Source organism: Aquarana catesbeiana, linkage group LG03 (assembly GCF_042186555.1).
Source record: "Aquarana catesbeiana isolate 2022-GZ linkage group LG03, ASM4218655v1, whole genome shotgun sequence".
In the NCBI taxonomy this organism is placed as follows: domain Eukaryota; kingdom Metazoa; phylum Chordata; class Amphibia; order Anura; family Ranidae; genus Aquarana; species Aquarana catesbeiana.
The window spans coordinates 84,303,265-84,328,069 of NC_133326.1; the positions used below are offsets into that span (position 1 = coordinate 84,303,265).

At 43.0% G+C, this 24,805-nt stretch overlaps 1 protein-coding gene across 1 annotated transcript in view; it reads left to right on the plus strand.

Moving 5' to 3' along the window:
• The window catches only part of PIGB (phosphatidylinositol glycan anchor biosynthesis class B), a 51,621-nt gene that overhangs the window by 10,815 nt on the left and 16,001 nt on the right, over window positions 1-24,805 (plus strand). Inside the window, exons 3-8 of the mRNA XM_073618760.1 lie at window positions 5,160-5,280; window positions 6,006-6,110; window positions 8,952-9,082; window positions 9,169-9,309; window positions 20,550-20,601; window positions 24,169-24,380. Coding sequence (XP_073474861.1) covers window positions 5,160-5,280; window positions 6,006-6,110; window positions 8,952-9,082; window positions 9,169-9,309; window positions 20,550-20,601; window positions 24,169-24,380 — 762 coding nt within the window. The remainder of the gene's footprint in view (window positions 1-5,159; window positions 5,281-6,005; window positions 6,111-8,951; window positions 9,083-9,168; window positions 9,310-20,549; window positions 20,602-24,168; window positions 24,381-24,805) is intronic.

Sequence of the window (24,805 nt, forward strand, 5' to 3'; positions counted from 1 at the left end):
GGGGATGTTTTTCAGCAGTCGGGACTAGGAAACTGGTCAGAGTTGAGGGAAAGATGGATGGTGCTAAATACAGGGATATTCTTCAGCAAAACCTGTACCACTCTGTGTGTGATTTGAGGCTAGGACGGAGGTTCACCTTCCAGCAGGACAATGACCCCAAACACACTGCTAAAGCAACACTTGATGGTTTAGGCAGAAACATGTAAATGTGTTGGAATGGCCTAGTCAAAGCCCAGACCTCAATCCAATAGAAAATCTGTGGTCAGACTTAAAGATTGCTGTTCACAAGCGCAAACCATCCAACTTGAAGGAGCCGGAGCAGTTTTGCAAGGAGGAATGGGCAAAAATCCCAGTGGTAAGATGTGGCAAGTTCATAGAGACTTATCCAAAGTGACTTGGAGCTGTGATAGCCGCAAAAGGTGGCTCTACAAAGTATTGACTTTAGGGGGGTGAATAGTTATGCACATTGACTTTTTCTGTTATTTTATCCTATTTGTTGTTTGCTTCACAATAAAAAAAAAAAAAAAAAAAACTTCAAAGTTGTGGGCATGTTTTGTAAATTAAATGATGCAAATCCTCAAACAATTCATGTTAATTCCAGGTTCTGAGGCAACAAAACATGAAAAATGCAAGGGGGTGAATACTTTTGCAAGGCACTGTTTGTGTGTGTGTGTGTGTGTGTGTGTGTATATGATATATGATATATATATATATATACAAATTTTGTATGTAATATATATGTTTGTAATGTACTTTGATTATGCCGATTCTGGCTATAAACGAGTCCCCCAACACAGATAAGGCATCCATACGAATGCAGAGAAAAAGGGGAAAAAGGGAGACACAAAGATGTGTCACCAGATGACAATTAACAGGAGAATCAACCACGGTATGATTGAAACAAATTTTAAAGCTTTATTGGTGAAATACAAATCACTGGTTAATCCAACTAGGGCGGATAAGAAAAATTAATTCACCCTCAGTGGATAACGTTCCCACAATGCATCAATTCAAAAATAAATACACTAGAACTAAACAACGTTGTAAAATTAAAAAGGCGCTAAACATGTAACCCCGCTATTCCCCACCAAGAATCACAACCCGGGAAGGATGGTGGACAAGAATATTATGAAATGTCCTGCACACCGTTGCTCCTAAAATGATTAGAAGTGCTTAAATTCAATAAAATGACATTGTCCAGAACAGACGTATAGAGATTTATATCACCCTCTAGAGTCCAAAGTGACAACGTGGCCAAGCTATAGTTCAATACAGGAGGAACTGCTAGAAAATAGGAAAGCTTTTTCTGGCAGCTAAAAAGCAATCACCTGCCGGCATTGAACAGGTAATCACAGCATGTCAGGTCTTCAGATCTATTACAGAGAACACCACGCTTTAATTCAAGGCGTTTCTTTTGCATTTTCAAACGGTGTAGAAAACGGAAAAGACCATGTTCGGCTGAATACAACAATAAAGAAACGTAGCCATTTGGTAACAATTGCTCCGGTTGACCTTAGTTCATTTGTAGTGGATATGCAACAATTCCAATAGAGTCAATTGCAGCTGTCCCGGCTATAAATGCATTTATACTTGTAAAGCAGATCTCCATGAATAGTGCTTGTATAGTGCTCCAAAGAGAGCAGCTGATTCAATAAAGATTGCATATATCAGTCTCTGCTACTTCCGCAGATTGTACACAACAGGGGACATTTTAAAGATAACGTTGGCCCAGATAGGGGCGTCCTTACCGCAGTTGTATCATTATATTCTGAGCCGGAGTAAACTTTTGCTGTTTGTGTGTGTTGCCGCTGTAGTTTTTAGCAGTAACTGCAGTGGCCTGTAGTTTACCGTGTTCAGATTGCATTCAAGTTTGCCGTCAGTTCACCCGGAAGAATGTGAAGAGTACATCCGGTGCATTGCCCAGAAGAAAGGGCTACGGTGGCCTGTAGATGGATATCGTAATAGGTATTGTCCAGCATTCAGACTTATAGTGCAAATAGTGAAGGGACACCTTAGTAGCCCGGGAAGGAGACAATCGAGGAGTGCGGGGACATGTCAGCACTAGGCAAACGTCGAATGGTCTCCTCTCCCCAGCCCATATATATATATATATATATATATATATATATATATATATAGATATAGATATATATCTATATATCAGGGCAAAGTCTCCTCCCCCATGCTCACTGTGCTACGTTCTGGTTGGTGAAAGTGCGGGCAGGTACATCTCTGAGTAAGCACGGCTAAAGGGACATGCCCATAAATGGTGGGGCGAGCTATGAGATAATCTCCCCTCTCACTCTCGGTGTGAATCAGCTAGTTCAAGAGTGCGGCACGCGATCATGCTAATATCCTATCACGTGAGTTGCGCGATGAGGTGTCAAGGATGTGCATAGCCCTGCCCTGCCAAGGAGCATAGCATAGGGTGCTGTGTAAGATCATCAGACTGTTACGCTATCTACATGGGTTCTCATAGTGTGTGTCAGAACGCTGCCTGCGGACACTGGATAGAACCCCATCATATATGTGGGCTGGTATAAATACCACATGATTGGGAAGGAGCATGCTATGGTCCACTAACCCAGGCTGAGAAAAAAAAAAAAATTATATATAATCTCTTATCATGAAACAAAGCATTCCAGCGGCGCACTGTCACAGCCGAGAGGGCTGACACTTCTTCCCTGGGTCTTTCTTTCGGGTTTGTGCGCTTTGGCTGTGTGATTGGCCGAAGCTGCATCGTGATGTCTTTTGCGCGCGTAGAGGCCTTCATTTCCGGCACCAGGGTCTGAAGGTTCGGGTAAGATATGCCGGACCCTCAGAGCGCATGCGCGGTTGACATCACTGGCTGCATCTAGGGTGAATCTCTCCTAAATGGTGCATGTTTTGGAGATATTCATTTTACTTACAGGTACGCCTTATTATAGGCTTACCTGTAGGTAAAAATCACAAAGCGGGCTTTACTACTACCGCTTTAATAACTCTGTAAATGTCTGGGAACTGAGAGGACCAGTTGCTGGAGTTTTGGTAGAGGAACGTTGTCCCATTCTTGCCTGATTCAGGATTCTAACTGCTCAACAGTCCTGGGTCATCTTTGTCGCTTTTTTTGTTTCAAGATGTGCCAAATATTTACAGTTGGTGAAAAGTCTGGACTGCAGGCAGGCTAGTTAGGGTCCCGGACTATTTTACTAGGAAGCCATGCTGTTGTCATAAATGCAGTATGGGGTTCAGCATTCATCATCTGGATGGAAGCATATGGTGCTCTAAAACCTGGATATGTCTGTCAGCATTGATGGTGCTTTTCCAGATGTGCAAGCTGCCCTTTCCATATGCACTAATGCTGCCCCCCCCCCGTCAATAATATCAGACAGGGTGGATTTAATTTAAATCAAGTCAATTTAAATTACTAGTAAAAAGGCTTGATTTAAATCAATTTGATTTAAATCATAATTTTTAAAGAGCAACTGTCATCTCTGTCCTGCAGCGGCTCCTCCTCTGACTCGCTGTTGACTCACTGACCGTCCCATTCACTTTAATGGGATGACTGGTGATGCGGCAATGACATAACAAGGTGAGGGACGTGGCAGCAGCAGGTGAGTGGATGCCTACTAGCAGGCGCTGTCATGATGGATCTGAAATGACAGGTGCTCTTTAAATGTAAGGACTCATTCTTGCTGGTAGTTAGAATCATTAATATTTGCAAATAAAATGAAGGTTTCCTAAATTAAAATAATAAGCTGTTAGGTTAGTAAAAGCGCGATATCAGAACCGATTCAGTCATACAGTTTGTAGTGTACATAGATTTTCAAAACAATGGGATAAAGGAATATTCCTGAACTTTGTTTTATTTCATGTTACTGTAAAATTGTGTGAATGCATCAATGCAGTGCATGTTATCTCAGCTTGCAAAGCTTGGATTCATTGAATGAGTTCACCAAAAATGTAAATATTGCAGAATATACAGCTTCCCGCTGCATAACTAAGCTCCGTTTCATGCTGAATAAACTCAATTATTAATTTTATCTTAAATACAAAACTATCTTTAGATTTTTTTTTACCCCAAAAGCATTTAAAAAAAAAAAAAAAATCATTGATTCATATCCACCCTGCTATCAGAGATGCAGGCTTTTCAAGTGAGTGCTGATAACAAGCTGGAAGGTCCCTCTCCTCTTCAGCCTGTAGGACCCTGCGCTCTTGGTTGCATTTAAAAAAATAAAATTTTGATTTGTCTGACTACAGAAAAGTTTTCCACTTTACAACAGACCATTTTAAATGAGCTTGGCCAAGAGAAGACGGCAACGTTTCTGGATCATGTTCAGATATGGCTTCTTTGCATGATAGAGCTTTAACGTGCATTCTTGGATGGCACGGCGAACTGTGTTCAGACAGTGATTTTTGGAAGTATTCCTGAGCCAATGCAGTGATGTCTTTCACAGAATCATGCCTGGTTTTTAATGCAGTGCTGTGAGGGCCTGAAGATCATGGGTATCCAATATTGCGTTTCAGCCTTGTTTCTTGTGCACAGATTTCTCCAGATTCTCAGAATTCTGTACTGTAGCGCATATGATGATATAGTTAAAGTCTTCATAATTTTACATTGAGGAACATTATTCTGAAATTGCTCAACAGTTTTTAGACTCAATGGGGGAAATTTTTTTCAAACTGGCGCAAACAGAATCTGGTGCAACTGTGCATAGTAACCAATTGGCTTCTAACTTCAGCATGTTTAATTAAGCTTTGACAAGACAACCTGGAAGCTGATTGGTTATTATGCACAGCTTCACCAGATTCTGTGTGCACCCGTTTTTGTAAATCAACCCCAGATTGGTGAATCTCTGCCCATCTTTACTTTTTTTATACCCAATCGTGTTACTGATCTGTTGTAAAATATTCAATATTAGTTGCAAAATGTTCTTCCAGCGTTTCCCTGTTACTACCACTTACTTTGCCAGCTTTTTGTTGCCCTGTCTCAATTTTTTTTTGGTAAGTGTTGTTGCCATCAGTTTCAAAATCTTACCCTATTTTTTTCCCCCTTAAGAATTGTACATTTTGGTAAATTGTTAGCACTTTATAAATACCTGTAGTAAATATACAGCATTTTGTATTTTTCTTTTACATATCAAATAATCACAATGAATATTATTTCACTTTAACAATAGTAATTATGGCTATTTAACATGGGAATGGAATGAAGGACTGAGGGGCTTCACTTACCCACTGCTCTTTGCCTCTGTGTATAAAGTTTTGGATTGGATTGGCAAGGATGAAGTCTTCTTCTTGGTATGTATATTTAGAGGTCTTACATTTCAGACTGATAAGTATCTGAATATCTTTGATAAATGAAATGGTTTGTAGTTTAGGGAATCCCAATAGGGAATTTAGCAGAATAATTTCAATCTGGCAAGTGAACATTTGATCTCACCCTGGTGTCCTGTGGATGTCTATTGTAATTGTTAATAACCTAAATCCAGTTATGTAAAGAGGAAAGGATTGCCTCTGTTTCCTACCAGCTCAGGTGAATAAACAATAGAGGGTGGTCTCAGACTATAGGCCTATGACCCTATAATTAAGCCCCGGGGGGCAGGGCGAAATGCATCAGGGTGTGTGGATTGGTGGAGACCCGTAGACTGAGGGCATTCTTTATTGTTTATTCACCTGGACTGGTCGGAAATGGCGGTGATCCTTTCCTCCTTACATTTACTAACCCCCTGGATTGGTATTGGGACACGGGGATATGCTTTCACCTCTACTTTGAGCAGCGCTAAAAGCAATTAAACAGCTTGCACTGAATACAGTTAAGTTAACATCCAAACACAGGCACCCTTTTTTTTTCTTTTAGAGTGCTGGGCACATACTAAGTGTAGATACCTTATTTTAGGTGTGCAGTACTCTAGGGAAAGTCTCTGTTTGCTAGACTTCCTGTACCGAATATTCATACAAAACCCATTTAACAATTGTAAACGTGCATTATATGTTCAACTTGAAATGTAATAATCTTTTTATAGGTCTGGATTCCAAGATTGATACAGGCTATATTTTCTGGCCTTGCAGATGTAAGACTGTACGGTCTAATGAGGCGCCTGGAAAATGCAAATGTGGCAAAATGGGTGGTATGTAAAAACTGATCATTGGATGTCTTTTAGGACAATAAATCATAAGCACAGCAGGAGTTGCAAGTATAGTATATGTTCTCCACAGCTATAGGTGGGTCCTTCTGGTCCTGGCAGACACCATGGTCTGGGAATATAGGCCTTTCCCTTCCTTTCCCTTTTATCTCCCCCCTCCCCTCTCTCTTTCCCCTACTTATTCCTTTTGATTTGGGTTCAGTACCCCCCCCCCCCCCCCCCCAAATAAGTACGTGTTTGCACCCTTGACATACTTATGTGCATAGGATGTGCCATGTAGTGTCTCTCCTATTGTATCCTAAGTTGTAATATGTATGTTGTATCTTGAATTGTCATGCTCAATCTTGGGGGGATATATATATATATATATATATATATATATATATATATATATATATATATATATATATATATATATATAGTGGCAGAGCAAGGCTCTGTCCCTATGAAGATGGTGTTAAAGTGGACACAGAGTCTGCTGAGTACAGAGCGTAAATTTGAAACAGAAAACTGCTCTGGCAGTTTTCTCCAGGTTTTGCTAGTTCCCTATGGGGCTCTGTAGTTTGGAGATCCTTCAGAGTCTTTGGTGGGACGGGATCTCCAACCCTGTGTCCGGGTCTTGTGGACAGCCAGCAGGGTGTGTGCCCAGGTGCACACAGCCCATATAATGAGGGGCTGGTGAGAGCAGAATGAGAGAGGAGGAAGGTGAAGTTGGAGCAGTGGCTGCTAGTAAGTGTCTCTGTGTGAGAATAGATGCTGTGTAAGTTGAAGGGCTTGAAGCTGTGTGCGTCCAAGGAGCCCAAAGCTGCGTGCGTTGAAGCTGTGTGCGGCCAAGGAGCCTAAGACTGTGTGCATCCAAGCAACTCGTTTATGGGGCCTGTACCTATAGCAGCATTACTGCTGAAAAGTAGCCAGGTGGGCTAGCATTTTCATTTGGATTTTGTGTATTTAATTGAAGCTTGGAACCCCTGCGTGGGATTCCTGGATGGACTTTTGTTTTGTTTTTCCCTTTAATAAACGTGGGCTACCAGGCCCTAAACTATAAATGCCTATCTGATGTTGACTCACTGCACCAAAATGCATCTATCCACTTGAGCTGAACAATCCCCAATGTCACAATATGTATATGTGTTACTTTTTTTTTTTTTTTTTTTTGTAATTTTATTTTGGATTGAGTGGTGAATGTTGAAACTCCTGTCTGCAGAACAGAGTATCTCCCCAGTGGGGACACAGCATTAAAAACATGGCAGGGGTTCTAACCTTTCCCTGCTCTATCCAAATGTACAGAAATAGTTTTGTCTTTAGATACACATTAATGGCACACAACTAGATACTGGAAAACATTTGAGACGTCTGTAACTAAGGCAGGCCACAGACAGCCATGGGTTGCAGGAAAGAAATTTGCACAATTCCCCCATCAACACAGGCAGTGCAGACCGGGAAATCCCTCTTGCCAGGCCATAGTCTGCTCCCAATGTGTGGGGCCAGGAGAAGACCGTGATTATCGCTAGCGGTTATAGTAGCCGCTTGTAATAATCCAAAGTTAATATGGCAGGCTTTTTGTACCCAAGTTGATTGATGGATAAGCTTGACACATTCAACCTGCCCATTAATGGTTCGAATCTCGGCTGGTTCCTGCTGAACCAGTCGAGATTCAGACCGTGTATGGCCGGCCTTACTGTAAGAAACCAGACTCTCTACCAAAGCAAAACTCCACCCAAAACAATATTTCATATGATGCATAGAATGTGGCAGGAGTTGATCCTCTGCCAAGTACTTGCAGCTCCTTTTATTCCATCCCTAAGGCAGGCCACACACAGAGCGAGTTTCTTTCCTGCAACTGCGGGTGTGTGGTTGCAGGAGCACAGTGTTAATTTGAGAATCCCTGCCTGCTGAGCCATTGTACTCTCCAGGCAGGGGAAGCTGTCCTTACTGTACTTAGACAGTGATTATTGCTAGCGGCTATACCAGCCACTAGCAATAACTATATGTAAAATTGTATCCAAATTGATCGGCTTGGGTACATTTAGCCTGCCCACACATTGTTTGAATCTCGGTCACTTCCTGCTGAACCAGCCTAGATTCAAACCTTCCATGGCTGGTCTAACACAGCCATTGCTCAACCTTTCCCTTATAGTTTTCTGTGTCAACAGTTTATAGAAGTTCACTCTAACCCTACAGAAAACCCAGTGCTTTGTGTGAAGTTCTGCATTAGACTGCTTCCCCTGCCTGGAGAATACAATGGCTCAGGAGAAAGGGATTCCCAAATTAACACTGTGTTCCTGCAACCACACACCCACAGTTGCAGGAAAGAAACTCGCTCTGTGTATGGCCTTCCTTAGGTTTGCTTCACACCTGTGCATTGTAGTAACTCACGCAGTTTACCATGCATTACCATAACACATAGTACTATATTCTGTGTGTTGCAGTTCTAAATGAATGGCACCACAACCAGCACAGTACAATAGGTGTTGGTGGAACCACACTACAGCAAACCACCACTTGCAATACTGTTCGCTGTGGTGCAATGCTGGGAGGGAAAAAAGTACAGGTCCAGCAAAAAAAAAAAATCTGCTTAAATGCTCTCCAAAACACTTGCCTCTTTCCTAAGAGCAGAAAAAAAAAGTTCACTGCCCATATCATCCAATATAATTCCAGCAATAATTTGCCTAATGGCAAATACAAAGGTAAAGACTAATTGTTGGCTATAGGCAACAGTGGCCTGCTTTTATTTCAAGTCCACTTTGGCGCGTTTGTGTTTTGTGTTTTTTGTTTTTTTTTTTTTTCTAACCGTTAACACTTTTTTTTTTTTTAATTTTTATTCAGTACTTTTGTCAGCTGTGTTCCTGGTTCACCTGGTTTTGTTGCACAAGAACTCTCACAAACGCCATGGAAACTGTACTCGGCACATTGGCTCTCTATTCGTTCCCACTGGAAGGTTCACCTACAAAGAGCAGGTGAAAAGAAAAACTAGTCGAACAACTTCTTCCATATCTGACTTTGCTGTGGATTGTCATTCTAAATCTGTCTTCTTGTTTTCTAGTACTAAATACCTGCTATTTGTGGCTTTGGCTTTTCTTATCCGACCAACTGCCATCATTCTTTGGATTCCATTGCTCATCTATCACTTCTTTAAAGAGCCGAAAAAACTAGATTTGGTGCTACAACAATGTTTACCTGTTGGGTAAGTCTTTACATTGAATTAAAGTGAATAACATGCTGTACATTCTTTTACAAGCTGTGTGATTTAAGTACACAAATATATCAGTAGACACCTAAAGTGAACGCAGCGTTTTTATAGGCTTTAGCCCCACTCCTAAAAAGATATTTCTTTCTCGAACATCACGGGACACAGAGCCACAGTAATTACTGATGGGTTATATAGGTATCACTGGTGATTGGACACTGGCACACCCTATCAGGAAGTTCAACCCCCTATATAATCCCTCCCCCTTGCAGGGATACCTCAGTTTTTACGCCAGTGTCTTAGGTGATGGACGTGTAAAGATGTCCTGTGCTGAGCTCCAAAGGGAATATCCTAAGATCCTATACTGGGGCAAGCCAGGCGAACCGGATCCATTCGAAGTGTCTTTTCATGGCCGAATTGAATGGTACCCGGGCCTCGTGTCCGAAGAAACGAGGTTTTACCCGTAATGCTTCTCTTTTTAGAGAGCTGGACCCCGCAGATCAGAAAATGGCTTTAAACTTCCTAATTTCTGGCGAGGTGCTTTACGGTCCCAGAACTGTTGGATCCCCTTACTGATGGGGGCCCCAGTCTCTGACGGTTTTTTCAAACGGAGCCCACCGTGAGAGGTGAAGATTGGGTCTGTGTAAACAGCACCCTGCGGCTGGATAAGGTAAGAGGCGATTCCACAGAATTTTTGAGTTCTAGTGGCTTTTCTCCTTTAAGGTAAATGCATGCTATGCCTATTGTGACCACCGGGGGCTGCCAAGAGCACAAACCTACACATGCTGACTTTGTCTCAGGTGTTCAGTGCTGATTATTCCCAGCATCTCAAAGCAGGCTGCAAGCAGGTAAGGTGGAAAGGGGGGATTTCTCATGTTTGAATGTTCCCCCCAGGCTAGAGAGGGGCCACAGGGGTCTAGAAAGTGGTTATACCACCCGGGCTCTGTGGCCTAAAGGCCACCATCTCTGAAGATAGCCGTTCAGGCAAATCTTGTTACCAGTCTCCCTCCTTCTCCCCCCCCATCCCCAGCCTTTTCTCCAGAAGCATGACAGGAGAGTCGGCAGTGCGGGAAGCGCTCGTTTTTTTCAAAACTCGAGGGGGGGGGGGCGGTAGAGGAGGGGGCGGGATGTCAGCACAGAGTGTTTAGACTCCCACTCAGGCCAGCTGCAGGCTATTAGAGGCACTCTGTACAGGTGCACTCAGCCTTCTGAGAGACACAGAGCTGACGGTCGCATGTAAGGTGGGACACAGGCATTCTCCTAGGCAGCATTTACTGAAGTAACACCAGACTGAGCATTGGGTAGCAAGGCTTTTAGCCAGACTACATCGCTCAGCGGGCAGTGTTCATTTGTATACCTCACACCTTGTTGCTTTGCACTATGGGTAGAAGAGGTTCAAGCACCCCAGGAACCAGAGACACTAGGGGATCTTGTTCAGGTTCTGAGGGCCCCCTGTCGGCAGCATCCTCCCCCCCCTAAAGATGGGCCAGGGACGGCTAGCCAGGGAGAGCCATCGGGGTCAGGGGCTACACCTGCTTCTGGCACTTCAGCCCCTGTATATATTACACAAGAGGTTTTTTCCTCAACCATTAATGGTCTAGAGGAAAGATTAATGGCTGTGATTACGTCTTCACTCAGTGGAAGAAAACGCACTAGGCCTTCCTCTGTTCCCCAAGACCCTCAGACAGAGGAGCTCTGGGATAAAGGAGATGAGTCCCTTTCAGAGGATCGGGATGGGATGGATGATTCCTCTTCGGGGGAATCAGGTGGAGAGGGACCCTCTGCGACTTCCCAAGAGAAGAAAGTCTTAGTGCAGATCCTCACTGGATTGGTCCGATCCACATTTAAGTTGCCCATACCTGAAACTGCTAAAGAATCCTCTTCTGCTTTGGGGTCACTGAAACCTTTCCAAGCAGCACATGCTTTTCCTGTTCATACTTTACTTGAAAAGCTTATTTATTCTGAGTGGGATCACCCAGACAAACGTTTTTTTCCACTGAGAAAGTTTTCAACACTTTATCCGATGGAAGAAAAGTTTATTAAAATGTGGGGAATTTCCGGCTATTGATGCCGCCATTTCCTCCGTAAATAATAGCCTGACTTGTCCTGTAGACAATGCTCAGATGCTCAGGGATCCTGTAGATAAAAGGATGGAATCCCTATTGAAGGATGTTTTCTCCTTAGCAGGATCAGTGGCCCAACCTGCAGTAGCAGCGATTGGAGTCTGTCAATACTTAAGAGACCATGTTAAGCAGGTCATCAAAGTATTACCTGAACAGCAGGCCCAGGGGTTTGCTAACCTTCCAGCGGCCTTATGCTTTGTGGTTGACGCCATTAGAGATTCTATCGTGCAAACCTCCCGTCTTTCACTGGGGTTGGTGCATATACGTAGAATCCTATGGTTGAAAAATTGGTCAGCCGAAGCACCATGTAAGAAGCTACTGGCTGGGTTTCCATTTCGTGGTGCAAGGTTGTTTGGAGAGGACTTGGATAACTATATCAAGAGAATCTCTTCTGGGAAAAGCACTCTCTTACCTGTCAAGAAGAAGAGTAAGCGTCCCTCTTTCAAACGGACTCTTTCCCCAGCGCCGGGGGCTTCAGCCTCCAGGCAGTCTCGACGGCCGCCTCCATCGGGGTCCAGAGACAAGAGTCAACCCCAGGGACAAAAGAAGTCCTGGGGAAAGAAGCCTACTAGGCAAAACACTAAGACCTCCGCATGAGGGGGCGCCCCCGCTCACTCGAGTGGGGGGAAGACTGCGACAGTTCTCAGAGCTCTGGCACGAGGACTTCCAGGACAGATGGGTAGTCTCCACGGTAACCTTAGGGTACAAGCTGGAGTTTCAGGAATTCCCTTCTCCTCGGTTCCTCAGATCAAATGTTCCCAGAGACCCAGAGAAGAAGCAGTTGCTCCTTCTAGCGTTAGAGCGACTTTTGTCGCAGGAGGTCATTATGATAGTTCCCGCAAAGGACCAGGGATTGGGCTTCTATTCCAACCTTTTTACGGTCCAAAAGCCAAATGGGGATGTCAGGCCCATTTTGGACTTAAGGGATCTGAACCGATTCCTAAGGATTCAATCCTTCCGCATGGAATCAATTCGAACAGTAGTTCCCACCCTGCAGGGAGGAGAATTTCTGGCATCAATAGACATCAGAGATGCATATCTGCATGTGCCCATTTTTCCTGCTCATCAGAAGTTTCTGCGCTTTGAGGTAGGAGGGCGCCGTTTCCAGTTTGTGGCTCTGCCTTTTGGGATAGCCACTGCACCTCGAGTGTTCACAAAGATCTTGGCTCCTCCTCTGGCCAGATTAAGGGCTCAGGGTATAGCTGTCATAGCATACCTAGACGACCTGCTCTTGATAGACCGGTCGGTAGCCTCTTTGAATGGAAACTTGAGGACCACGGTCAGGTATCTAGAACACCTAGGTTGGATCCTCAACTTAGAAAAGTCTTTCCTAAAACCAGTAAGAAGACTGGAGTATTTAGGTCTGATTATAGTTACAAGCCAGGAGAAAATATTTCTACCTCAGGCAAAGATCACTGCTTTGAGAGAGCTGATTCTGACAGTAAGGACCAAGAAGGGTCCCTCAGTCCACCTTTGTATGAGGCTAATAGGGAAGATGGTGTCTTCATTCGAAACAGTTCCCTATGCTCAGTTTCACTCAAGAATGCTGCAACACAGTATTCTGTCGACCTGGAACAAGAAGGTTCAGGCATTAGACTTTCCGATGCACCTGTCGCATGCGGTGCGTCAGAGCCCTAATTGGTGGCTCATACCCGAAAACCTGCAGAAGGGGAAATCCTTTCTACCGGTTACCTGGACGGTGGTAACAACAGATGCCAGTCTGTCAGGTTGGGGAGCAGTTCTGGAACAGGCTGCGGTCCAAGGGGTATGGTCCAAGACAGAGAGGACCTTACCCATCAACATTCTGGACATCCGGGTGATACATCTAGCTCTAAAGGCCTGGACTATCAGGCTACAGGGTTGTCCGGTCAGGATCCAGTCCGACAATGCCACAGCAGTGGCTTATGTCAATCATCAGGGAGGCACCCGGAGCCGAGTTGCTCAAAAAGAGGTGAACCAGATCTTAGTCTGGGCAGAGAAGCATGTGCCATGCATATCGGCAGTTTCATCCCGGGAATAGAGAATTGGCAGGCGGACTATCTAAGTCGCCAGCAGTTACTTCCAGGGGAATGTTCTCTGCATCCTGACGTCTTTTGGGCCATATGCCAAAGATGGGGGGTTCCAGATGTAGATCTCTTTGCATCCCGATTCAACAAAAAGATAGACAGATTTGTGGCAAGGACAAAAGATCCTCTTGCATGCGGGACGGATGCGTTGGTGATTCCGTGGCATCGGTTCTCACTGATTTACGCATTCCCGCCTATTCTGCTACTACCACGACTCCTTCGCAGGATCAGGTAGGAAAGGAAGTCGGTACTTCTGGTGGCCCCCGCTTGGCCCAGAAGGACTTGGTATGCAGAAATAGTAAGGATGACGGTGGGTTCCCCGTGGATACTACCGGTACGCCCAGACCTGTTATCTCAAGGTCCAGTAGTCCATCCTGCCTTACAAACGCTAAATTTGACGGTTTGGCTATTGAGACCCACGTTCTGAAGAGTTGTGGGCTCTCAGGTCCTGTCATATCTACCTTGATTAATGCAAGGAAGCCAGCTTCCAGGATGATTTATCATAGAGTCTGGAAGGCTTATATAACCTGGTGTGAATCCAGAGGTTGGCATCCCAGGAAATATGTCATAGGTAGAATCCTTGATTTTCTACAGATGGGATTAGAGATGAAGCTGGCCTTGAGTACCATCAAGGCCCAGGTCTCTGCATTATCAGTATTATTTCAGCGGCCACTTGCTTCGCATTCTTTGGTCCGAAACTTTATGCAGGGGGTGATGCGTCTTAATCCTCCGGTTAAAGCGCCCCTAAACCCCTGGGACTTGAATTTGGTCCTGGCTGTGTTACAGAAACAGCCTTTTGAACCAATATGTCAGATTCCTTTGGTCTTGTTGACAAGGAAATTAATTTTTCTGGTGGCCATCTCTTCTGCTAGAAGAGTATCAGAATTAGCAGCTCTTTCCTGTAAGGAGCCTTATTTGATTATACACAAGGATAGAGTGGTACTACGCCCTCATCTTAGTTTTTTCCAGATCCCTGTTCTCCGGAAGAGAGATCTCTACATTCGTTGGATGTAGTAAGAGCAGTTAAGGCCTATCTAGGGGCAACTACTCAGATCCGCAAGACGGATGTTTTGTTTGTGCTGCCAGAGGGTCCCAATAGAGGACAGGCAGCGTCAAAAGCTACCATTTCTAAATGGATTCGACAATTGATCATTCAAGCTTACGGTCTGAAGCAGAAGATTCCTCCGTTTCAGATCAGGGCACATTCCACAAGGGCTATTGGTGCTTCTTGGGCAGTGCATCACCGGGCCTCTATGGCTCAAATCTGCAAGGCCGCAACCTGATCTTCAGTCCATACATTCACCAGATTCTATCAGGTGGATGTGAGAAGGCATGAGGATATCGCCTTTGGGCGTAGTGTGCTGCAGGCAGCGGTACAGGGTCCTCAGGTCTGATTGCACCCTACTTGGTCGTGGTTCCCCCCCCTCAGGTAGCATTGCTCTGGGACATCCCATCAGTAATTACTGTGGCTCTGTGTCCCGTGATGTTCGAGAAAGAAAATAGGATTTTTTAAAACAGCTTACCTGTAAAATCCTTTTCTTTCGAAGGACATCACGGGACACAGAGGTCCCGCCCCTCTTCTAATACACTATATTGCTTGGCTACAAAACTGAGGTATCCCTGCAAGGGGGAGGGATTATATAGGGGGTTGAACTTCCTGATAGGGTGTGCCAGTGTCCAATCACCAGTGATACCTATATAACCCATCAGTAATTACTGTGGCTCTGTGTCCCGTGATGTCCTTCGAAAGAAAAGGATTTTACAGGTAAGCTGTTTTAAAAAATCCTATTTTATGTGGTGCTGGGTACCCTATTGCTTTTTTTGTTGTTGTTTTTATTAAATACTGCACGAGTACTGGTTTATCTGCTTCCTTGAATGCCTCAAGAAGGTAATGCTTCATTCAACTAGAAGGTTGAAGGAAGAAAACAAAAAGTAATCAGATTCCCCCAGCCATACATTTTGAGGTGGATGGGGGAATCGCTCCCACAGTCTAAATGTATTCTGTCAGCGGGGAGCCCTCCACACAGGCAGAATACAATGATCAGTGTTACCGGCTATAACCGGCATCACTATTTATTCGGGAAAAACCCGACAGACTGGTTGTGCACAAGTCGATCTAACCAGCCAGCCCATACATGGATTGAAATTCAGCTGGAACAAGACGGCTTAATTAGCTTGTACCGACTTGGATCCATCCTCCTTTAATTTTTAGATGTTCGAAAGGTTCAGTATTTGAAAATCAATGTGATTACACTCCAGGCTGGCTCACATTACTCGTAAGGCCTCTTTCACACGGCCTGGTAGCTGTGGCTGCCGGATTCCTGCAGTAGGAATTGGCAGATTATTGCTACTGGAATGACCGGGTTATGCAAACAGCAACAGCCGCTCAGCCCATTTAAACGAATGGCGTGCTGTCAGCGGTCACTGCTGTTTGCATGTAGCCACACACAGAGCAGTTAGCTGCAGTTAGGGAGAGATGTCCGAGCCTGGACGCAGCTGACTGCAATTGCCAATTCTTACCGCAGGAATTCGGCAGCTAACCAGCCGTGTGAAAGGGACCTAAGCCTGATGTTTCCCCTCTAATGTGGTATAGCTACTAGATGGCACTGACTACCATAGCAAGTAGGTGTGCTCCTCATTGTCCTCCAGTGGCCATAATGCTGCATTTTTTGCATTCACATATTCAAATTGTAGGAAATGTAGCCTGGGAACATTTTTGATTTTGCCCTATTTGCACAGAACAAATGTTCATGCAGTCTCCATGGGCATACAGCTATGCAATTTTTTTTAATGTATAAATATACCCCTTAAAGTGATTGTAAAGGCTCTTTTTAAAAAAATAAAATAAAAAAAAAAAAAAAACAAACATGTTATACTTGCCTCCTCTATGCAGTTGGTTTTGCACAGAGCATCCTGGATCCTCCTTTTCTCGGGTCCCTCTTTGCTGCTCCTAGCCCCTCCCCTCATTCGAGTGCCCCATAGCCAGCAGCTTGCTACAGGGGGCACCCAAGGTGAGTCAGAGCTTCATGTATCCATTCAGACATGGAGCCCTGACCTGGCCCCGCCCCCTCTCTCCCCTGATTGGCTGGCTAACTGTCTTTGATTCAAAGCTGCTAGAGCCAATGGTGCCGCTGCTCTATCTCAGCCAATCAGAAGGAGTGTCCTGGATGGCTGAGGGGGATCGTGGACATCGCTGGAGAGAGAAGCAGCTCAGGTAGGTAATAAGGGGGGTGCTGGAGGGTCTGCTACACATAGAAGGTTTTTTATCTTGATGCATAGAATGTATTAAGATAAAAAAACCGCCTTAACAACTCCTTTAATGTTTAAGATGAGGAAAAACAAAGTGTCTTTTTTTTGTTTTGTTTTTTGTTTTATTTATGCACCAATTTGGCATTCATGTACTTTTTTTTGCAAAAATATCAAAGTTTTCCATTAAATCTACAGTCACATACTTTTCTTGTCCTAATCAATGTTTCCAGACATTTCCATTTGTAATGTCTTTCTTCCTGATCAGACTTTAGGTCATGACACAGGAAGAAGTTGACCAGCTGATTTCATTAGCACACACCCTGCATCATCCACCCACCCATTCCCAGGTGCACGTTTTTTAAATGAAATGCAAGCCATCAGTGATTACAGTTCTAACTAAATACACAATATACAATCAAATTGCATAGTGTATGGCCATCTTCATACACCTAAAATTACTAGTTGCGCTTTTAGTGTCATTAATTGTTAACGGCACACCAAAGACAGAAGCAAACACACATTTTGCAATGTGAAAAAACGAGGGGCAAATGCTGCAAAACGCACTGTAAAAAAACGCACAACCCACAAAACACCAAAATGTCCCATTAACCACATATAGTGCAGCCAATTGAAATCAACAGGCTGCCCTATGCGTGTCACAGGGAAAACTAGACACAAAATGTGCGCTCCCACTATGCTAGATGTAATTGGGGCCTGAAAGTGAAATTAGTGCTTTAATGCAAGAACAATGAGGCTCCATTCCCATTTGTGCGTTTCATTGCATTTCAGAAATGCGCTGCACCAAAAATCGTAGTAAAAAATGCAGCAAGCTCCACTCTAAAAAAAAAGTTCTGAATCTTAGTTGGGGAGATTGCTGTGTGTAGGGGAGCCAAAAAAAACGCATGTGGGAATGCAAGTTCCCCCTATGCAGAGTTGTGAACCCGGGCTTGACAGCTGAGTGTTTTTGTCCACTCCCTCCTATGTACTTGTATAAAGATGGCCATACACTATGCAATCTGATTGTGTATTTAGTGAGAAGGGTGATCACTGATTGATAGCATTTCATTTAAAAAAACGTGCACCTGGGAATGGGAGGGTGGATGATACAGGGTGTTTGCTAATGAGGTCAGCTGGTCAACTCCTTCCTGTGTCATGACCTAAAGTCTGATCAGGAAGAAAGACATTACTAATGGAAACTTCTGGAAACGTGGATTAGGACAAGAAAAGTAAGTGACTGTAGATTTAATGGAAAGCTTTGACATTTTTTCAAAAAAAGTACAAGAATGCTATAGTGCATAGGGGAGCTGGAATTTTAGAAAAAGATGAACTTACCCTTTAACCACTTCAGCCCCGGATGGTTTTACCCCATTCCTTGACCCAGAGCACTTTTTACAATTTGGCACTGCGTTGCTTTACCTGGTAATTGCGTGGTCATGCAGTGCTGTACCCAAATGAAATTTGCGTCCTTTATTCCCACAAATAGAGCTTTCTTTTGGTGCTATTTGATCACCTCTGTGGTTTCTATTTTTTGTGCTATAAACAAAAAAAAGAGCGACAATTGTAAACAATTACACAATTTACAATTGTGAATTGTAAAATTATAATAATAAAATTTGTAAAAATAAAAAACTGACAGTCTACGCCTCATCAGTGTTGCATATTTGTGCCACTGTCAGGACATAAAAAAAAAAGTATTGGTAATCGGTATCGGCGAGTACTTGTAAAACAAGTATCGGTACTTGTACTCAGTCTTATAAAAGTGGTATTGGTGCAACCCTAATTTAGACCTCAAGACTGAGTTTGACCTACCCAACTCAGTTTTTCTGTTTTTGTTTTTATTTTGTTTTTTGTTTTTTTTCTACTTCCACCACGTTACGCAGCCAATTTGACTCTCTAGATTTCGGCCACATTATAGTCCTTTGTGCCCCAGATGTGGTGAGACCAGTGGCACTTTTAACCATTTGGTATGGTTATGCCCTGCTATTCAAGGCTATTGGTCACAGGTGGTTTGGTTGCTACATGATCGAATGGGCTCCCCATTAACCCTCTGTCTCAAGCAGTGCCTCTTGTGATCTTCCCTAATCAGGAAAGTGATAAATATTGACATATTTTCTTACAAGAAATACTTTTTATGACTAGAATGTTGATTGCTAGGGTATGGATCAGGACTTCACCCCTGACAGTCCAGAACTGGGTGGCTGCTATTAACCTTATGCTGCCATACAAGAAAGATATTTATATCCATAGAGGGTGCCCGGCTAAATATCATAAGATTTGGGACAGGTGGCTAGAACATTCCTCTACATGGATTGATGATGACTCAGTGGGTATAGAAGCGTCTACTTCACGTATACAGTATATTACCTGCTGCATCTACTTGATTTGCATCATTATGAGCTACCACCTATCAAACAACTGGTATAGTTTGCTTTGCAGGTGACAGCTTCTAAAGTTTTGTTTTGTATATGTGTGTGTGTGTGTGTGTGTGTGTGTGTGTGTGTGTATATGTGTGTGTATATATATATATATATATATATATATATATATATATATATATATATATATATATATATGATAGATAGATATATAGATATAATTATGCTGACTAGAATGGACTATTTTGTTTTTTATTTGTTTTTTATTGTTATTAGTTTTTCAACCTAAAACTAAGGTACAAGACATCCAGATTGGCAAAACACAAAAAGTACCAGCTTGGAGATTATAATATAAAGGAGCAAGGATGGGGTAATTGGACCCCTAAACAGGATACAAAACCTATTATGACCTAACATAGTGGTGGCATAATAAGATCAACAAACTGGCTTCCAGTAGAAAAAGGAAAAAAAAAATACATTAGCTCAACTAGGTTCTCCTGTCTGTGCTAAGGTGTGCAACCAGATGTCAAAAGCCACTGTACTAGACACAAAGAAAAGGTACAAATCTACAAAAGGGCAAGAAGAAGAAAGGGGGGAAAAAAGGGGAGATCTGTGTAGAGTATCCACTTGTGTCAGAGCCCTACCCAAGTCAAAAGCTGCCATCCATGCACGCCGTGACAAGGCCATGGATATGTCAGACTGGGAAGCTTCTAAGAGGTACAACAATTCCCAAACCCAGTTATGGGCGTCCAGTGTGTCAGTTAAGATGGCAGTCAGGTATTCCATCTGCTTTGCATCTTGGAACCTAGAGTGCAGTTCAAACAAAGAAGGGGGGGCCTCCTGTTTCTTCCATGAAATAGAAAACAAACAACGCACTGTAGTCATCACCTGCAGAAGGAGTTTTTGTTTTTTTTTTTTTTTTTTTTTTTATAGAAAGTTCAGAGAAGGAATAAGGTGGGAAACCCAGGAGAATGGATCCTGGGTTCATTTCAAACCCAAAACCTAAGGAGGAGTAGAGTAGTGAATGAACCATCTGCCAGTAAGGGACGATTAATGGGCAGGACCAATAGATGTGGTACAATGTGCTTGGGTCTTTTCTGCAACAGCGGTCAGCAGAGGGATATATGGAGTGGAGCAGGTCTGGGATTTGGTTCCAGCGATGGAGAATTTTATACTGATTTTCCTTGTACAAGGTGCAGATAGAGCTCTTGGATGCCTGTGACCAAATCTGTAAGTACCGATTTTATGTTTATATGTGGGAATCCTCCTTCTTTTTGTTAAACTTTGTAATTTAATTGTGTCCATTGTGATGTTTGTTCTCAGGTTTTGGTTAAAAAAAAAAAAGAAATGCATGTGCCTTTCACTAACTGTATTAACTTTTTACTGACCACCTCAAGAATATTAATTACATGTGTGTTTTGCAGACTCTTTACTTTTGGGGCCTCACTGATAATTGACAGAGTATTTTTTGATAAGGTATGTTTCAGTGGAGACTAAACATTGGTATGTTGTAAAACCTCAGTTTTTTTTTAACCCTTTGTATAATTTGACCACATTATCTAATGTTCCATAGTAAAAACAATGATTGCACAATGGATGCACATTTGCTATAGGTACATGATCATCGGGATTTGCCAACTGCCAAAAGGAATAAAAAATCACTATAAAGAGGGTGGTGTCAGCTGAATGCTCGACTAGAACCACACATTCTACACAATTTGAAAAACTCTCTTAGGGCCCATTTAGATCCTGGTCGTGTTTCATTACCATGTGTGTTGATGCATGTTTTTTCACAAGTTAACGTGCATTGCATTAAGACAGCCCATTCCAATGAATATTCTGACAATGCATCAAGGACATGCACCATTTTTGGCAAAGTAGCACAACAACAAAGTGCAGTGCGTTACCATGTATTGTGCTGCTCTGTAACATTTGTGCATTAGAGCTGCTTTGCCTTAGTGTGTGAAGGTGGAGAAAACGGGGGGTTAAAGAGAACTATGTGGCTCTGCTCAACAATCTAGTGACAACAGGCGGAAGGTCAGTGATGACTATGCCTGTAGAAAATAAGTTAATTGCTTACACCAGTGGCACTATGGCATATGGAAAAAAGGGGGGGGGGGGATGGAATTGGAATCTAATCCAATTTTGGGATTGATTTCCAATTCCAACCCCCCCCCCCTTTTTTTTTTTTTTCTTAGTATGTGAAGGTGCCATTCAAAATAAAATTGTATCGCAGCACGTTGGTATTTACTCCAGTAACAAGCGCGTTACCAAACCACAGCTGAAAAGCACCTTGTTGCTACACTACAGGCTTGCTAACTCCTTAAAAGAGTGTATATAATTAATTGCCTACCATCTGCAGAGCCTAAAACTTCTATGTTCATTAGAAATGGTCCCCCAAAATCGCCTGGAAACCAACACTTCCAGAGTAGTTGATCACCTGGCTCCTCCTGCTGACCTCCACATCACTTTTATCTCCTGTGGAGAGACCCTTTGCATAGGCTTTTCTGTTGTTGGTGGTTTTGATGACCGGAGAATGTACATTCACACCTAAAGACGAGTTAGGTTCAGTGGCTACTGGAACAAATAATCCAGGAAACCACTGCTTGTCTTCTCACAGTACACTCCCACAGCTTGATTGAAAGAGAGAGAGCTATATCTGTATCTCTATCTCAATCAATACCTTTTTTTTTTTTTTTTCATTTATTTTGAGGTTTCTGAATTGTATCATGTAGCCCATGCTGTGAGAAGAAAACTAATCAACTATAAGTACACTTTTAGGCCCCTTTCACACTAGGGCGGTAGGGGGCGTCGGCGGTAAAACAGCGCTATTTTTAGTGCTGTTTTACCGCGGTATTCGGCCGCTAGCGGTGAGGTTTTAACCCCCCTGCTGGCGGACGAAAAAGGGTTAAAACCACTCGTATATCGCGGCTATAGCCGAAGTATTGCCACGGTATAGCCGCGCTGTCCCATTGATTTCAATGGGCAGGAGCGGTGAATACACCGCTCCTTCACCGCTCCAAAGATGTGGCTGACAGGAGATTTTTTCTTCTCCTGCTAGCGCACCGCTTCAGTGTGAAAGCCCTCGGGCTTTCACACTGAACAAACAGCGGAGGCTGTTTTGGGGTGGTTTGCAGGCGGTATTTTTAGCGCAATAACACCTGCAAACCGCCCCAGTGTGAAAGGGGCCTAAATGTCTTTCTATGTAATTTTTTTATTCCTGTCTGATGCCTATAGGCTGTAGGCTGACATTCATCTGTTAACCTAATACTAAAATACGACTAATACAGCATCAGTATTGCATGTGAGATACTATGAAATCTATATGTATGATCATTATGGACAGACTAATATTTTTGCAGACAGGTTTCCCTAACAATTGAAAATAATAAAATATTTATGACGTGGGTACAGAATTTAGTTCATATTTGAAACATTAATGCCCATCTCTGGGCTCCCCCTGGCCCCCCTGATGTGTGTTTTGTGTGGTGGTGTTTTTTTTTTTTTTTTTGCCCTCGGCCTCTTCATCTCTCTTCTTTATTGGTGCAGAGAGTTGCACTGATGACACCAGGGCCCTTCTCTGCATTATTACACTACGAGGACAGGGCTCACGGAGTGGTCTATGATGCCCTACACTCACAGTATTTCCTCAGTCTTCCAGGTTGAATGACACACTGGGTGTCATTTAAAGTATTTGTTAAGGCAAACTTTTTTTTTTTAATAAAAAAAAAAGCTATACCTATCATGCAGGTCCCCCTGGAGTCCCCTGCCAGTACTGTCCACTCCTTCTTTCCTGTGGTTCCCCCTTAGCAAGCCACGTGCTGAGGGGGCACCCATGTCGGTATGCTCCCGAACCAGGTTGTGTGTGTCCATAAATATGTGCGCCCCCCCCCCTAGGATTTGACTGACAGCAGCAGGAGCCTATGGCTCCCACTGCTCTTAGTCTTCTGTGAGACCAGAAAGTGGTAGTGGCAGTGGTGCTGCTGGCAGAACATAGTTGGATCGTGAGAGGTAAGTGTTTAGGGATTGGAGAAGGGCGCAAGTAGTAGAGAGTTTTTTTTACCTTAATGCATAACCTGCATTAAAGCAGCACCCATAACAATTTGATTAAAAAAATGATGTTCTTTAGCAAGGAACATAGTTACATTCAACATTAATAATTATGCTACCAAAATTAGTGTGTGCTGTATATTGCCTTTAGCATTGCTCCTGTTTCTTCTTGCTAGAGGCTGCCATTTTGATGAAGCCCAGAGCCCCTGAGCAGCAGTAAATCATAAAGCGGAACTAAACCATCGATTTAACGGTTTCAATAAACCATTACATTCCTGGAATGCTGGGATTGCTACATTTGCTTGTGTCCTCAACCAAACTGTCAAAATCAGTAAATGGCTGGTGTCATAACTGATTACATGCAGCACCATGGCAGTTGCAGATCAAACAGAAGCAGCTTCCTTGGCTGTAAAGGATAGGAGGGTTTAATTCCGCTGTCAGCGGATTGGCCTCTGCAAATTCGGCACCATGCCTAAAAAAAAATAGAGAGCAACTGAGCATGTGCAGAGCAGAGAGACAGGGTATTACTGGATTTTAAACCGTATAAGATACTTATTTTTAATGTTTTACATAGCTATACCTGGAAAATGGGCCAGCCTAAAGTCATCTAGCAGGACTTAATTTTCTGACTAAAGTACCACTTTAAGGCAATGAAAACTTTTGCTTCAGAAACACTTTTACCCAGAAGACTGCAGACATCTTGTGGCAAAAAGAAATGAATGTGGAGGAACAGCTCTGGAGAGGAGGTGAGTATTGCAGACAACGCTGCTTTTTTATTTTAAACACTGGCTAGAATCCCATGGAAAGAAAACATTCCCGCAGCTGAGCTTTAATTTGCAAAATCAAAAAGTTAAAATTAAATTACATTTAAAAATGCATTTTAAAATTAGAATTTTATTTTGATGGTTCAAAGTTTTAAATTTTGACTAATTTTGAGTTAGTACTATGCTTTCAGGATCCCTAATTAAACCCGCCCTCTTCTTTTCTTTCTAGTGGACATTTGTTCAGTGGAATTTTCTGAAATTTAATGTTCTACAAAATATGGGGTCATTCTATGGGTCTCATCCATGGCACTGGTACATCAGTCAAGGATTTCCAGTCATCATTGGCACACACCTACCATTCTTTTTACATGGTGTTGTGGTGGCACCAAGACGATACATAGTTCTGTTGGTAGCTATAGCTTGGACTTTGCTAATTTACAGGTAAGCAAAACACTGTGGGATATATTTATAAAGCCGTGAATGTCATTTAAACTAAATTGAATGATTCACCTGCAGTGAATGTCAGTGACATTTGCTGCATTATACAGTTGTGTTCAAAATAATAGCAGTCCAACATCGCTAACCAAATTAATCGCTGTTTTTGGTGTAAATTTATATTCCTACATGGCATATAATTTACTAGTAGGTGTAGTAGAGTAATAGAAAACCAACAGACCCAAGAGTCATGACATGCATGCTGCTGATTCTGTGTAATTAACCACTTACTGACCAGCCGTAGTTATACTCGGCTGTGCGAATTGCCATCGTACTTTGGGCGCACACCCACAGATCGCCATGTACGCGCCCAACGTACGATTGCACGCATGAAGCGTAATTTACTGACCAAAAATGCAGATTTTTCAAAT